Source organism: Miniopterus natalensis, chromosome 5 (genome assembly GCF_054644295.1).
Source record: "Miniopterus natalensis isolate mMinNat1 chromosome 5, mMinNat1.hap1, whole genome shotgun sequence".
In the NCBI taxonomy this organism is placed as follows: Eukaryota; Metazoa; Chordata; class Mammalia; order Chiroptera; family Miniopteridae; genus Miniopterus; species Miniopterus natalensis.
This window is the reverse complement of record NC_142085.1, coordinates 44,215,163-44,231,769: the sequence shown is the minus strand read 5'-3', so window position 1 is coordinate 44,231,769 and position 16,607 is coordinate 44,215,163. Positions and strand designations below refer to the sequence as shown.

The 16,607-nt window shown below is 37.9% G+C and overlaps 1 protein-coding gene across 1 annotated transcript in view; it reads left to right on the top strand.

Annotated features, from left to right (window-relative positions):
- Nucleotides 1-14,551, top strand: part of RRAGD (Ras related GTP binding D) — a 36,055-nt gene extending 21,504 nt beyond the window's left edge. Inside the window, exons 4-7 of the mRNA XM_087817508.1 lie at nt 63-177; nt 936-1,078; nt 5,347-5,495; nt 11,308-14,551. Of these exons, the coding sequence (XP_087673634.1) occupies nt 63-177; nt 936-1,078; nt 5,347-5,495; nt 11,308-11,459 (559 nt within the window). The 3' untranslated portion in view covers nt 11,460-14,551. The remainder of the gene's footprint in view (nt 1-62; nt 178-935; nt 1,079-5,346; nt 5,496-11,307) is intronic.
- Nucleotides 14,552-16,607: the final 2,056 nt, after the last annotated feature.

The window sequence follows — 16,607 nt, the reverse complement described above, 5'->3', positions numbered from 1 at the left end:
GCCTAAGCAATCTGTTCCTCAGTTAAGGGGAAAACGTGATAAAATATTGTTTCCTCTTTCAGCTTTTATCTGACAAGCATATATGATCATTCAATATTTGAAGCTTTTAGCAAAGTGGTTCAGAAACTAATTCCACAACTCCCCACCCTGGAGAATTTGCTAAACATCTTTATCTCAGTAAGTAAATAAATAATATCATCCTGTTAGCGTCATTTGCAGAATTTACAAATAACATTGCAAGAGTGAAAACGACCTTGTTTCTGCTTACTCTTACAGCATTTCAAGGTCGCCAAAGTATTACTTTTGGAGTTCGCTCTTACAGGTTTTTTTAGGTCCTTTAAAATTTAACTCCAAAAACGGATGCCTGTACTTCACTGGTATAACTGGAGTGTGTATTCAAATTGTAGGCAATCGTTCAATGTTAATAGAGCTCTACCAGAGGTAGGGAGCATAAAAGTTGGTTTGGAGATAAGGTATATGCTGTTAACACTGAACGATGTGCTGGCTGAATGAGTCCTATAAACTACCAGCTCTCGTCCAGCTTTGCAGAGTAGAATTGAGGCAGACCTGTTGGTTATAATCACCTGAATTCTCACTGCACAATTTTGGAATTTGCTTGTTTAGATTTCTTAAATTTATTTTTTAATTTAAAATTAGTAAAATTAGTGTTTTTACATGGCCACCATTCAGTCTGTTGACCTACAGTAAATAATTTGTGATAATTAATTCCACTTTTCATTTCTTATGCAAGTCCATTATAAAGAAGTATATGACAATGAGGTTTAAATTGTAATAACATGTAACAACCTAAAGTTGTAGTAACTTAATTTTTGCTCATTCATTTTTTACATAGAGGATGGCGTATCATTTTATGTCACCATGACCTGGTCTGAAATTAGCTGTTGCTTTAAGTCAGCAACTTCTCTTTGTTTCAGAATTCTGGAATTGAAAAGGCATTTCTATTTGATGTGGTCAGTAAAATTTATATTGCAACTGATAGTACCCCAGTAGATATGCAAACCTATGAGCTGTGCTGTGATATGATCGATGTGGTTATTGACATCTCTTGTATTTATGGGTAAGTAAAACATTCTTAAAGGCTACAATCAAGCCATACTTCTCTTTCATAACCTTTAAGATATTTTGCATTTACTTATTTGATTTTAATACTTTTGTTTTAAAAGACTGGGATCTGTAAATAAATATACCATTTAGCATGCAATAATAATAATAATAATGAGTAAATTCCTGGCATTATGCTAACAATATCATTGAATACATTATATCATTTAATTCTCCCCTATTCCATGAGGCAAGAATTACCATCCCCACTTCAAAGATGGGAACACTGAGGTTCACACGGTTAAGTTTCTAATCTTTGCTCGTATTGTCAGTAACGGATGGAACTAGAATTTGAACTTAAGCCTAACTGATTCTTGGGGTTTCTCTACTGAAAATCTGTCATATCATAATGTCTTGTATACACTTGGGAGAGACTAAGAGGATCCTTGAACTCTAAATAAATATGTCATATTAACAACAGTTTTATTATCTTCTTTGTTATAGGAGATAACTATTGGGTTGATTTTTAAAAATATACTTTTATTTTTATTTATTTTTATGATTATTCAGTTACAGTTGATATTCAATATTATATTAGTTTCAGGTGTACAGCATAGTGGCTAGACATTTATATAACTTACAAAATGATCCCTTCAATAATATTCTTTTTCATTATCTTTTATTGTGGGCAGCAGAGAATTTTAAAACTAAGCAAACAACATTACCTGTTTATCATTATGGTCTTATATTCTTAGGAAACAGTACTTTTTGTACACTTAAAATCATATAAAATAAACAAGGAGTGAGGAAAGTTGATTGTGTTACCAGACATAGAAACAATTCCACGTAATTATAAATTTGCTGGATGGGTTTCATACAGGGTGAATGGTGTGAACTCGTTTGTCTGTCTTATCAAGACGTCAAGTTGTTGCTGCTGTTTATGTTGGACTTATGTCCTCGCCAACTCACTGGTGACTTTGCTTTGTTCATCTTCTTTACTCACTGTGACCTGCTGTATAGAGCCTCCTTTTTGGTGACCGTCTCAGTCTCACCATTTTTCTCTTCCACTGTCTGAAAATCCTTTGCCAACTCACTTCAGCTTCTCTTTGTGAACTCTGTTGTACACACACATGCAAACACAGTCCCTTTTGTTATGAAAAAGGGAAAGTGAAACTTCACAGAACTCTAGTGAGGAAGAAATATTAGGTTTCACCTGGTAAACCCTGGATAAATGTAGCTGCTATTGCTGTTACTATTGTTGTCACTATTATCATTTATTATTACTAACCACTGCCACCCGGCTTTAGAAATAGACTTTATTTTCTAAGAGTATTGCCCTACAGTATTGTTCTTTTTAAACTCTAAGTGAATGACCTTGAAATAGCCATGGAAGCTGAACGTACCCTGATTACAGTCTAGATTGCTGTGGTAATCAAATACAACGAACACAATTAATCTGGCACATGTTTAACGATATGCATAAGCATTATTGTGCCATATGGTAATTAGACGTAAGTGGTAAGTTGTTCATGTAAATGATGTTTATCAGAGTTACTTTTACCCAGCTAAAACAAACATGGGTAGGAAGGGGTTGGGAGGAGGAGAGAGCTGGGCCCTGCCGTCGCATTGTTTTTCTGTGGCAGAGTGCAGTGCCCCTGAGAACCTGCCGGGTTCAGTGAGAACCAGTCTAGGTCACAAGTGGCCCTTGGGTTTTCCTCACACTGTTTGCTGCACTGGCAAGGAGCCAGCCAGTTAACGGGGGGAGGGCTGGCGATGTGTGGGGCAGCCTAGGAAGCAGGCTCGCTGCCAGTTCCCAGCTGCTCCCTGGAGAACAGCAGGGTTTAGAAGCAGATGACCTGGGGCCTCAGTCCGTCTGCTCAGGAATCTCAGCTGAGCTTCTGCTAAGGCTGGGCAGCTCTAGCACATGCACATTTTAAAATACCTCCCATCCTCGTGTGTTTTTATGGCCTTGTAGATGGAAATAGAAGTAGTAGAAAATAGTCCTTGTGGTCATAAAACCTCACCAATTTCTATTTGTAATTTTGGGGGTCTTTTTTTGTTTTTCCAATTTGTTTAATGTTTACTTCTAATTATGAATGTAATCCATGCTCATTGCAGAAAATATGTCAAAGTATAAAGAATAAAATTTTAAAACCCATAATCTCATCACCTAGAAACAATCACTAACATTTTTATATATTTTATTCACATGTCTGTTTAATTTTTAGGATAATGTGATCACTTTGTTTATTTAATATTACATCCTACTTTTTTCAGTCAACATTATTACTTAAAGAATTTTCTTGTGTAATAAAAACAATATTTAGTGTTTATATAGTATAGCATTATATATTTACTTGAAAATTTTAAATGTCATTTTCTTCATTGAAAAAAATTGTAAATTTTACAACTTGTAAATGTTTCCGTTTATTCTCAGAACATCAGTTTATAAGCAAGAGAAATTCAATCTGGAAAAACAGTAACTAAAAATAGTACAAAGGAAATTTAGAACTCTGTTAAAGCATCATTAATATCTCAGATCTAACACTTCTTAAAATTTTTCTTTACTCTTCTGGTAGGTTATAGTCAGCTGCATCCTTTTATAAAAAACTAACATTCATTATGCATTTTACATGGTTTCAGCACTGTGCTCAGTGCTATATGTGTATTATTTCATTACACATTAGGAAACTTTGAAGTAGTTACTATTAGTATACAGATGAGGAAATTGAGACTCAAAGAAGTTACTCAACTTGCCCAAGTTCACATAGTAAGTAGGTAAGCTGGGATTCAAACCCACGTCATCCGTGTCTGCGGCCAAGTGGAATAAGCAGGTCAGAGAATGACAAGTACCATATGACTTCACTCAATATGGAATCTGATGAACAGAATAAACTAACAAACAAAATGGAAACAGACTCATAGATACAGAGAATAGAGTGACAGCTGTCAGAGGGGAGGGGGTTTGCGGGGCTGGGGGAAAAAGGTGAAGGGATTAAGCAACAGAAACAGACTAGACAACAGCATGGTGAAAACCAGAAGGGTGGGGGAGGTACCAGAGGGTACAGGGGGGATAAATGGTGATGGAAAGAGACTTGACTTGGGGTGGTGAACACACAGTACAATGTACAGATGATGAATTACAGAACTGTACACCTGAAATCTATATAATTTTATTAACCAATGTCACCCCAATAAATTCAATTAAAATTTTTTTAAAGAAAAAATATAAACCAATCTATTTAACTTTTTATTTTAAAAAGGTTTCAAATCTACAGAAAATGTGCAAGGATAGTACAATAAATTCCTATATACCTTTCATTGGGATTCACCAATTTTTATCAATTTGCCATATTTGCTATCTCTCTCCTTCTATTCCATATTGTTTGTTTGTGCTGAACCATTTGGGAGTAAGTTGCAGACATCATGATTCTTTGATCCTTGCTACTTGAGCATCTCTCTTTGGAACAAGGACATTCTGCCCTGGCCCGTGTGGTTCAGTAAATTGGGTGTGGCCCCATGCACCAAGGGGTTGCTGGTTTGATTCCCAGTCAGGGCATATGCCAAGGTTGTGGGCTTGCTCCCCGGTAGGGGCCAATCGATGTTTTACTCTCACATCGATGTTTCTCTCTCTCTCCCTCTCCCTCCCTCTCTCTCTAAAAATCAATTTTAAAAAATGTTAAAAAAAAAAGGAACAAGGATATTCTTTTACAGGATTCCAGTTTAATTATCTAAGTAAGCACATTTAGCATGGCAACATTATTATCTAATATATAGTCCGTATTCAAATTTTACCAGTGGTCCCACTTCTATCTTTTATATCACTCCTCACTCCCCATTCCAAAATCTAGTTCAGCATTGGCTGTCATGTGTCTTTAGGCTTCTTCAATTTGGAAGAGTTCTTCAGTCCTTCTTGGTCTTTCATCAGACCATGCCTTTGACAGCCATGCCTTTGGCCATGTTATTCCATCATGAGAAAACGAGAAGCCCTCGTGGGCCATGGAGGGGACAAGAGCTAACCCCCATCCCTCACCTGTGTTCCTCAGGTGCCTGGAGAGTTGCCCAGCTGCCACAACAGCCACTCATTGTGTCAGTAGGAAAGTGACTTGTCATACACTGTGTATTCTTGTGATTGTGTGTTTCTGAGATCTTTAGCTGAAAGGCACTGTAAGTGGAAACTACATGTCATCATCATTCTGTGTTAAAGCTGGTCTTTATTGCCAGGTTACAATATGTAGTTCTTTCTCAACGGTCAAATATATTTTGGTTTCTGTCCCCATTTAGTCTCAAAGAAGATGGAGCAGGAACCCCTTATGACAAGGAATCAACAGCCATTATAAAGCTGAATAATACCACAGTTCTTTATTTAAAAGAGGTGACAAAGTTCCTGGCTCTTGTTTGCTTTGTCAGAGAGGAAAGCTTTGAAAGAAAAGGTAATTTTTTGTGTGTGATTTAAATGAAGCATTTCCATTCAGACTAATATTGCCTTTACAGCTTGTTAACTGGGTGGGGACAGCATGCCTCTTGAAGCTTGGAAACTTAAGTCGCAGGCCCCCTTGGCTCCTGCACACACCAGTCAGGCTTTGGGGACCCGTGAACCAGCCTGCCCCCTAGTGAAAGCTGCTGTGAGGTGGAAGTGGACGCAACCATCTTCCCAGGGGCCTCAGCTTTCCCCGGGGTGAAGCTAGCCAGGGTGTTGCCAGGCTGTAAAATTTCTTATCAAGGAGAGGACTGCCCACGTACAGTGAGGGCCACAGCCTCGCTCGTGGTCCATGCTTCTAGAAGTAGGTTTTAGGGAACCTGTGACCGCTTGTGCTCCCATGTGAAGGAGGGCACTCATACAACATTAAAGCTACACAGTATTTAACTTTTGTTCAGCTCTGTATGTCCTTTAGTCCTCAAAACACAGGGATGGCATCATGATTCCGAAAAGAGAAGACATCACCAAATATCTTTTTAGTTTTACTTTGAAACCAAAGCAGTTAACCTCATAAAGATACTCATTTCCCCCCTGCTACCTAAACTGGGAAATACCACCTTACTGCTGAGGCTAGGGATTTTTGCTAATAACTAGGGTATGATTTACCAATTTGTTGGGTAAAAAAATTCCCCAAAAAGTGGCAGTTACATTTACTGAAATAGCCTTTTTTTCCTTATAAAGCAATACATGTTCATTATAAAAATACTCTGAAAATTTAGGAAAGCTTAAAGAACAAAATAAAACCACTCAATTTTACCCTCTAGAACTAAACACCGTGTTAAATTCCTGAAACTTGCTTTCTTTCCCTTCTGTCCCTCCATCCCTCCCTCCCATCTTCCCTTCCTCTCTTCCTTCATCTCTTATCTCCTCCCTCCCACAAAAGTGGGGCCAGGTCATCTATATAGTTTTATATCCGCTTGTTTTCACTTATTATATCATGAAATATTTTTTGATTAATTGAGCATGAAAGCATAATTTAGATTTTTATTGTTTCTTTTTATTATAAAAGTAATAGGTTCATTTAGAAAATTTAGAAATAACAAATAAGCAAAAAAGAAATAATTATTGATAAGCTTTTCACTCAGATACTCTATTAACATTTTCTCCATAACTTTCCGTCCCTTTTCATATGTGTCTATTACCTCTACATATGAGATTATATGATTAATACTACTTTACAACCTTCACTTAAATTATTACAGACATCTCTCCAGTTTATTAAATCTTTTTTACCACATCATTTTAGTGGATGTGTTAGTTTCTCCTGTTGTTAGGAATTTATATTATTTTTAGATTTTGCTGTTATAAATAATCCATGATGACCTTCTTTGCACTAAATATTTGTGTACATCTTTGGTTGTTTCCTCAGGAAAAACTTCAGTAAATGGAATTACTTAGATCAAAGGGTAGGCATGTTCTGGTGGCTTCTAATGCATTATTACCAAGATGTCCTTTAGAAAGACTTTATGGATTTATGCTACTAAGAGAATATGAGTGTGTCAGTTTCGCTGTATTCTTTTCAATATTGGGTATTAGCATTAAACATTGATAATTGAAAACTGGTAGCCTGGCTGCTGGAGTGGGTCAGTTTGTTGGGCATCGTCCTGTACACCAAAAAGTTGCTGGTTTAATTCCCTGTCAGGGCACATACCTGGGTTGTGGGTTTGATCCCCTGTTGGGGCATGTATGGAAGGCAATCTATCAATGTTTCCGTCTTAAATCAATGTTTCTCTCTCTCTCTCCCTCTTTCTCTCCCCCCCCCCCCCGCTTTCCTCTCTCTAAGCATGTCCTCGGTGAGGATTAATAAAAAAAGAAAACTGGTATATCATTTAAATTTACATTTTCTTAGTGAAGTTGTGTATGTATTTTTCCCATATTTATTACTATTGCCAATCAAACTGCCTCTTATGTCCTTGGCCTGCAAAATTTTTAATTAAATGGTATTAATCTTTTACTTCTTATTTTCATCCTGCTGAAAGTAAGAACAGATTATATAAAAAATTCATGGAATTTTGGAGATAGACAGGACCATACTTTGTTTCACTCTCTCAATTACAGATGATTTTACCCAGACCCAGGACATACATGTAACTTTCTCCCAATACAAGGTCACACCACCAGTGTGTGACAGTCAGGGCTAAAGATTCCTGGACTTCTCCCTATGTGGAATCAATTGTGTATATTGTGTTTTAAACTATGATATGTATATTTCCTTGGTTAAAGATATTTCTAGAATTTATAGTTGATGATTAATATTTCATGTTGATTTTGGAAGCTAAGAAAAATAAAAGTAATGCAAGTAGTACAGCTACAGCCCCCAAACTATCTAGGATGGTGGCAGGTCCCAAAATCATATTAAATTGTAATTTATTAAACTGTAGAGTTTATTTATTTTGACCTGATTTTAGACTTAACAGAAAACTTGCAAAAACAGTACATAGTTTACATATACTCCTCATCTGGCTTCCCTAAATGTTAACAACCTGCATACTATAGCACAGTTACCAAAACTAGAGAATTAACATCGGTATAATGCTATCAATGAAACAATAGGCCTTATGCAAATTTTACCAGTTTTCCCAAAAATACCTGTTTTCTGTTTCAGGATCCCAAATTGATTTAGTTGTTATATCTCTTGGTCTCCTCCAATGTGTGAGAGTTCTTCATCTTTCATGGCCTTGACACTTTTGAAGAGTACTGACCTTTTGTAGTGTCCCTCAAATTGGGTTTGTCCGATGTGTTCACACAGGTGGAATGAGCTTATGCACTTTGGCAAGAACACCACACAGAAATGACATGTCCTTCTCAGTGCATCAAATCAAGTGGTTAATGATGTTTGTATGTCTTACTGCTGTTGACGCTGATGTGGATTTAGCTAAGGTAGTGTCTGCTAGTTTTTCCACTGGAAAGTCCCTATCTATCCCTTTGTAGTTAATATTCGCTTTCAAACTATGCAAATCCCGTTCCTTCTCACACTCTTGCCCACTAATTTTAACCTTCCTCTGTGGATATGGAAGTAAATTTAAGCAGGAGTTTATCATGTGGATCTTTTGGTAAATTACCTAGGTGGGATTATCGCCGAGGATAGGCAGATTTTGTAGAATTTATTAAACTAACTAGAAACCTAGTTAGTCAGTGTCATAACTAAGAAATGTAAATAAGTAAGCAGACTAGGTTTAACTTCATCGTGTTAACCTTGGGTGCTTTTTAGGGTGACCGACCACCTCCGTTTGTCTGGGACAGAGAGGGTTCATGGGACAGTAGACCTCCAGTGCTGAAAGTGGGAATGTCCCACGCAGACCAGATGAGTTGGTCACCCTATTAGGTAGTTGTCTTTAAAAAGAACTTATGAGTATAAATGTATGGAGTAGTCTGATTTGTTTTGTTGCTTGAATCTTGTGTTGTTGAGTCCTGTTGGTGCTGATAATCAACACTTGGTGATTAGCTTTTCTTCACGTTTGTCTTCGTCTGAGTTTTCATTGGCGATCTCTGTGATTGCTTTGGCAGAGGCAGAGAATTGAAAGCAGATGCAGGACTCTTAGCCTTAGCTGCACATCCTAGGCGCACCTTGGTATGGGAGGTGGTTAAAAAATGCTGCAGACATCTGGGTCCTCTTCCATATAATTAGAATAGAATTCCTGGGAGGAGGGCCTGGGGTTTGTTTTTTCTTAACTTCCTTGGATGTTTTTAATGTGCGGCTAGGGCTGAGAACCACTGGACCAGAGAAGGATGTGGGACCATCATGTAACTGTGTGTGGTGGTGAAGATAGTCCTTATTCTGTTCATGTCTCTCTTCTTGCATTTTCAACTGCCTTTAATGAAAAGGTTGAAATAAATAGCAAACTCTTTTTATGAATGTTTACTTTCTTTAAAAACCTCAGTTGTGAATTTATACCATTTTACTTTTAAAACTCCAAATGCAGGAAGATTACAGTTTTTAAAATTTTGCACATTTAAAATGTGCAAATACCCGACCCAGCATGGCTCAGCAGCTGAGCATCGACCTAGGATCCAGGAGATCGGGGTTCGATTCCCGGTCAGGGCACATGCCCGGGTTGCGGGCTTGACCCCCAGTCGGGGGCGTGCAGAAGGCAGCTGATCAAGACTCTCATCATTGATGTTTCTATCTCTCTCTCCCTCTCCCTTCCTCTCTCTGAAATCAATAAAGATATATTTTTTAAAGAAAATGTGCAAAGATTAGTAAGTTAAGATTTGTCAAAAACTATCAATAGGATGTCTCTGAAATGTTCCAGGTTGATTCACTCTTCTCATTGAGCCAGTCGAGCTAAGCTTTCTCCCTAAGGCAGTTGGTTGACGGATGGTAGGCAGAGAATTGTAAGGTTGTTCCCACATCTCATTTACAAATTCCCGCTAAATAAGATCACTTCTTTGCTCCTTGCTTATTTCTTACTGCTTCATTGGCCTCTCTCCACCCCTCCCCACCCCCCCACTGCTTTGGGGTCACTATCACTGCAGAGTCAGCAGAGGGCACCGCTCAGAGGGTTTCCTGCTCTTAGACACTGAGATGGTGCTTCCTCCAGTTCACTTGCAGTTGTATGACTAGTTTGAAGTTTCACTCCTTGGCCAGAATCTCAATTCTTTCTTTGGGTTTCTGGAAGGATCACTTAAGTGGATGGAAATAATGGTTGGGCTAGTTGTTTTAATAAGTTTCAAGACAGTAAATAGAACCAACTGCCTATCCTAATTGGTGTGAACATAAGGTTGGTCTCAACACTGACAAACTAGTGGTGGTGATGAAAATACATTCAAGACTTTGCATTATCTTTTATTCTATTTTGTACTATCGCTTTCAGAAAACACAAGATTTTCCCCTACTATTTCTCCATTTAAAACTTCCATGAGGCGTGCTCTCCCTCCCAGGAGCACCCCGTGCCTCCCCTCCTCCTTCCCCCACAGGCATGCGTCTCCTAAACTCTTAAGTTGGGACCCTCAAGAGGCTTGCAACCAGGGCAGCAAAGGGCAGCAGCAGGCAGCAGCAGTTTGTCCCAGACAAACCCCCTGAACCTGTTCCCAAGGCCCCCTTTTCTCTTACTTCTTAGTCAAAGCAGCCCAGCCTAAGCTCATTTCCCCAGACCTTTCTTGTTTCACTGTCCCCAGCTTTAATAAATGTCCTCTAAAGTTAAAAAGATAAAATTTACATGATACTGAAGAACTGAGAGTGTCATTGGTTGTTGAATTCCTTAGCTTGAGTTGACCTGAGGTGGCTGCTACTACTGTAAAATCAGGGACTCTGCTTTCCCCAGGGCTTATGGCAGTGGTTTAAATATAATATATACCCAGTAAATATTGATTGATTACCCCATTGATACTGTGGCTTTGATATCTCAGCCACACTCCACGTCAGGGGCTACCTCCACACAGAGTCCATTTAATAACTCCTTTCGGGGATATCTTTACAATAAAGATATCTTCTTTGAAGATATCTTTATTGTAAAAAATCTTTAATTCTGAAAGGTCAAAAAAATGTGTTGTTCACTTGGTTCTTCAAATGTTTTGGGTCATAGACACCTTTGAAAATATGTTAAATATACTCTGGAAACTTTTCTTAGGGGGGAAAATACAATCACAAGACTTTGCCTACCATTCCTGAGGGCCAGCTGCGGACCCGCCAGGGCAGTCTGTGGACCTTATGTTAAGGCCGCTCCTCTACTGCCCCCCTATGGTTAATCCTCGTTATCACCAATGTGAAAAGATGAATGTTATTTCTATGTGACATTTCTAAGTATTTTTGTTTCCTTCTCCAGGGCTTATTGACTATAATTTTCATTGCTTCCGGAAGGCCATCCATGAAGTTTTTGAGGTGAGAATGAAAGTGGTGAAATCGCGAAAGGTTCAGAACCAGCTGCAGAAGAAAAAAGGAGCCACCCCCAATGGGACCCCTAGAGTGCTGCTGTAGGTGAGGTTTCAGGAACATCTTTGGAAATCAGACCTTTCAGTGAGGCTGCTGCACTGGGTTGCACTAAACGAAGAGGAAGAAGGGCATTGGGACACATAAATTTGTTGTGTAAAAAAAAAAAATTCCTGCGACCCTCTTGATTTTTTCTTTTTTAAATAAAGCAAGCACTTTGAAGCAAAAACTTGTATATTAACAATGAAGTTAAATCCACTGTAATTTCATGACACAAATGTAAACTTTTATGGTCTGTAGTCAGAAAAATCCTGTGTGAGAACTGCCAGGAACTGTATATATTTTGCACTTTTTCATTGAACTAAACTTTGATAAAACAACTTTTCTAAGCTTTTTCTGTACTTGGTGTGAAGGATATGCATACTGTAGTCCTTAGCTATATGGCAATCAGAAATTAATCAAAAAGTAATGCATTAGCAATGACTTTTTATACATTTGGGAATCTTTGCTACCAATTGTTGAGAAAAAAAATCATTTTCCAGTGGAGATGGAACAGATTGGGGCAGCAAGCTGCAGGAGCAATAAGAACTGTCCTTTATTTATAACTAGTGTAAACAGGAGTTTTGATGAATAATCTTAGCATCAAACTTATTTAAACGTTTCTATAGCTGTGGCTGTGCTTCCCTACTCAACAGTTTTTACAAAGCTCTTTACCTCAACACACATCTCTATAATCATTTTCTACAGAGACGTTGTTTCTTTTAGCTGTATTACCGTGATTTAGAACCTTTGGGACCAGATTTCCAAAATGGTGCCAATCACTGGAGACAAATAAGAATGTCAGTGAATTGCAAGGACTCTGGAGGCTTTTTTGTACCTGCCACCCCAGGCTAAAGTAACATCAGAAGACACGTGGTTTCCCAAATGTAGGTGATTGGCCACTGCAGATATAAAAATATATATACAATTCTGTATGTTTGGCCCTTGCGAAATGGGCCTGGGCAACATTTGAAATGTTTATTTAGGACCAGCTATTTTTATTGCTCCATGATCACAGAAAATGTCTCAGATCTCTACCATAGAGCTGAATCCTGTTGGACACACTTGTTACCTCTGAGTGACAGTGTGCCTTGTAGACTCTGCCTGTTCCCACCTTATGATTGAACTAGAGCTCAGCTTACCAGCAGCCTGCTCTGCACAGCTGAAAACACCCCAAAGTCAGTGGGAAGGTGATGGCCAGAGGAGGTGTTACAGTTAGCTATGTATTTGTTTCTATGGAATTCTTTCACTTATGTTTACTTTAGACTAATAGCAAGTTAAGAGACTCCTAAATCTACCCCCATCCCAAATCATTCCAAGTAGATAATTCTAGGTCCATCCCAAGGGTCAGTGCCTAAGGCATGTTTGTGGGTATTAGAAAATAATATTTTTTTCTTTTAGCAGAGGCTCATAGGGATATCAAAGCTGCTCCTAGCAAAATGTATCAAGTTCCTAAAGCAACTTGTCCTTGAAATTATCCCAGTTCTATCTGTGGCTCCTTTCTATCCCCTCTCCTTCCTTTCCTCAAGTCCTATTCCTTTGAGGCTGGTAACTGCAGTTCAAAATGGTAGCTGATTGGGGTTTAAGGTTTGAACTCTCCCAAGAAGCTGTGCATTTTGGAAGAAAACTTCTAAAAATCATGAAGGAGCCCTAACTCCCTTCCTTATCATTTTTTCTCAGAAACCTGGGTAAGTAGGAACCCAGGGTTCCAGGGAAGTCTTTTCTCTAATTTCCAGACCTATACCCTGTTGAACCTTTGCCAACAGACCTGGTACAGGTGGGTTGTTATTATAAACCTAATTCTCTAATATTTTTACACAATGTTTCTTTTTGAGTAAACAAATAAAGAATTGCTTTTCTAATGTGATTTTATCCTCAAGATAGAAACATTTGTCTATCTGATAAATCATACGTTACATAGGTATATATGTATATTATTGTAACCAGGTGGAGCTCCCATTTTTGAGCTGGGTATATGATGGGTTTTTTGTTAAAATGTGCCTTAAGAGCCTATTACTTCAAGAGCAAATGATTCTTTGGGGGAAAGGCAAAATTAATGCTGTGGCATAAGGACCCAAGTTCATGGTACTAAGTGAACTCTTTGATTAATCACACACTAATATATAGATTACTGCCTCAAACCTATAAGCATGGCAATGACCTCTTAAAGAGAGATGTAGGAGTTATGTCTAAGCGTTCAGTTTTCGAAGTCTGTGCCATTGAAATTACAAAGTCTCTCAATTCCTTTTGCATTTTATTTTTGATATGGGACTTAGCTTACTGTGACATCTATGGCCACATTTAGATCTCAGATCCAATGCTATAAATACAAAGCCCAACTACATGGCTACAGTGACTGCTCTGGAACATTTTTCTCATTTTCAAAGGATGAGAACTTGACCTACAGGTTTCTAGGGCAATTAGAACTTCTACATGGAGGTGAGACTCTCTGAATTACCTATCATCTTTGCTTATTTTCAGTTGTGTAGATTAGTGTGTATGACCAGGGTAGAGTGTTTTTGAAGGAATATAAATAAAAAGCTGTTGACATTCACAGACAGTGTTATTTTCTGAACATAATATATTTTGGACCCTTACGTGTAAAATGACTAAAAACAGCAATATTGTTATATACGGGTTATATGCTAATTCTGTTTGAAATATACTCCAGAAAAGCAGCCAACTGTCTTGATTATTAAAGTATGGTATGCATTCAACTTATATGGACTGGGTGTAGTTTATAATCAGGTATAACACTAAGTTTTACTTTAAGTGATACATCTTTTATAACTGTTGTTAAACCATTGCTTTCACAAATGCTAACTGCCAATTTAAAAGCTTGTGTATACGCTCATGATATGCTAAGCTCTTGTTTTATTTTAAGCATACTCATAAACTAATCTTTCAGGGAGCAGAATGGTCTCTTTGGTGAAAAGGAAATATGGTCTTTCATATTTGTGAGGTTGTTTACTGTACACACATATTACTGCTTTATTGGCCCTGTTTGGTCCCGTTAGTAAAATGTGTTTGTCCTGATTAACCAGCTTTCATTTTGTGAAAATGAGGATAAATCACTCTATTTAAATTGGATTTGCACTTTTCTTTTTATTATTTTAAACCTTCTTATCTCTTTATATTTTTTATGGCAACATGCCTGTTTGGACTATAGAACTGTTATTTCAGTAAACTTCAGATATTAATTCTGCTACTCTGGCCCTAATCCCTTGACACCTGGAAATGCTCTTCCTGAGAGTCTTCCTTATTGTTCCTCACTTGCTTAGTAAGACTCCACTCTTTAGAGGCATCACAGGTCCCCAAGAGTTCTCAGAGAGAGTTGGCATTAGATGTTATATCGTACATATGAAACCCTATTTCTGATAGAAGACCTGATCTGTAATAATGACTTCCAAGATTTTTAATCAATAGTGATGTTGAGTTTAGGAAAAAGAAAACATTGTCTTTATTTTTTTAAATTAAATTTATTGGGTAACAATGGTTAATATGAACGTATAGGTTTCAGGTGTGGGTTTCTGTGTTATAAGATCTGTATATTGCTTTGTGTGCCCACCACCCAAAGTCATATATTCTCCCATCACCATATATTAAGACCCCCTTCACCCTCCAATCCCTTCCCTCTGGCAACCACCACACTGCTGTTTGTGTCCACAAGTTTCAGTTTTGTATCCTACATATGAGTGAAATCATATGGTTCTTAGCTTTTTCTGACTGACTTATTTCACTTAGCATAATATTCTCAAGGTCCATCCATGTTGTTTCAAATGGCAGGATTTCATCTTTTCTTATGGATGAGTAGTATTCCATTGTGTCCGTGTACCACACCTTCTTTAAAGATCCAGTCCTCTATCGCAGGACACTTTGGTTGTTTCCATGTCTTGGCCCCCCTGAATAATGCTGCAGTGAACATAGGGGTGCATATAACTTTACAAATTACATGTTTTTGAGTTTCTTGGGTATATACCCAGGAGAGGGATTGCTGGATCATATGGTAGCTCTATTCTTAATTTTTTGAGGAATTGCCAGACTGTTTTCCATAGTGGTTGAAAACATTGTCTATAACAGAATTATGTAATAATATTAGATATTGAATACACACTATGCCACATGCTGCTCTTATGTGTTTACGTAATTTATTCTCATAAACCCAAGAGGTTTACTATTATCACTCCTATTTTACAGATGAGGCAACTGAGTCCAAAGAGATGAGATAATTTGGTCAAGATCATATTATTAATAGGACACAAGGTCCAGAGTCTGATGCAAGAGTCCACTCTCTCGGCTACTACTATAAGCAGACTCATCAACTGTCCCCTTAAATGCCCTCCTTTCATAAATATGAAAAGGGGACTTGAAGTTTAGGATTTACTGTTGCATGGATTACGAAGGCTGAGATATTTAAATTACTTTTCCTTACGCAAAAATCAATAGGAGCAGTCTTCTAAACGTACTTCACTCAGAGAAGTCAACAAATGCTATGTTTATTCTCCCTAATCCAGTCAACTTTAGTGCCAAAAATAACATTAACAGAGTATTTAAATATCAGAAGAAAATTTAAATATATTTTACAGTGATTTGGTTTTCTTTTTTTTTTTTTTAATATATCTTTATTGATTTCAGAGAGAGGAAAGGAGAGGGAGAGAGAGACAGAAACATCAATGATGAGAGAGTCATTGATTGAGCCCGCAACCTGGGCATGTGCCCTGACCAGGAATCAAACCCCGATCGCCTGGATCCCAGGTCGATGCTCAACCGCTGAGCCACGCCCGGCTGGGCGCGATTTGGTTTTCTAAGAAAATCAAGAGAGCATAAGCCTTTGATCTAAGCTGTATTCAACCTTTTACTTTGAGTTTTTAATATATGTAACATAACTTATAGAACATAAAATACTGATCTGGATTAGAATTCAAAAAGATACATTTCAATCCTAATCTTTCGGACCTATATTTAAAATTGCCACTAGCATACTTCTGCTGGACTCTTCTATAAGGAGAGCCTCAAATCTAACATGTCCAAAATTGAACTGGCCCTTTCTTGCTAAATTTTCTCCTTCTGTGATGTGTGACTACCCTGCCCTGCATCCCTGCTAGAAACTTTTCAGTTCTGCCTTCCAAACCTCCATGGAATCTCTCTTCACCATTT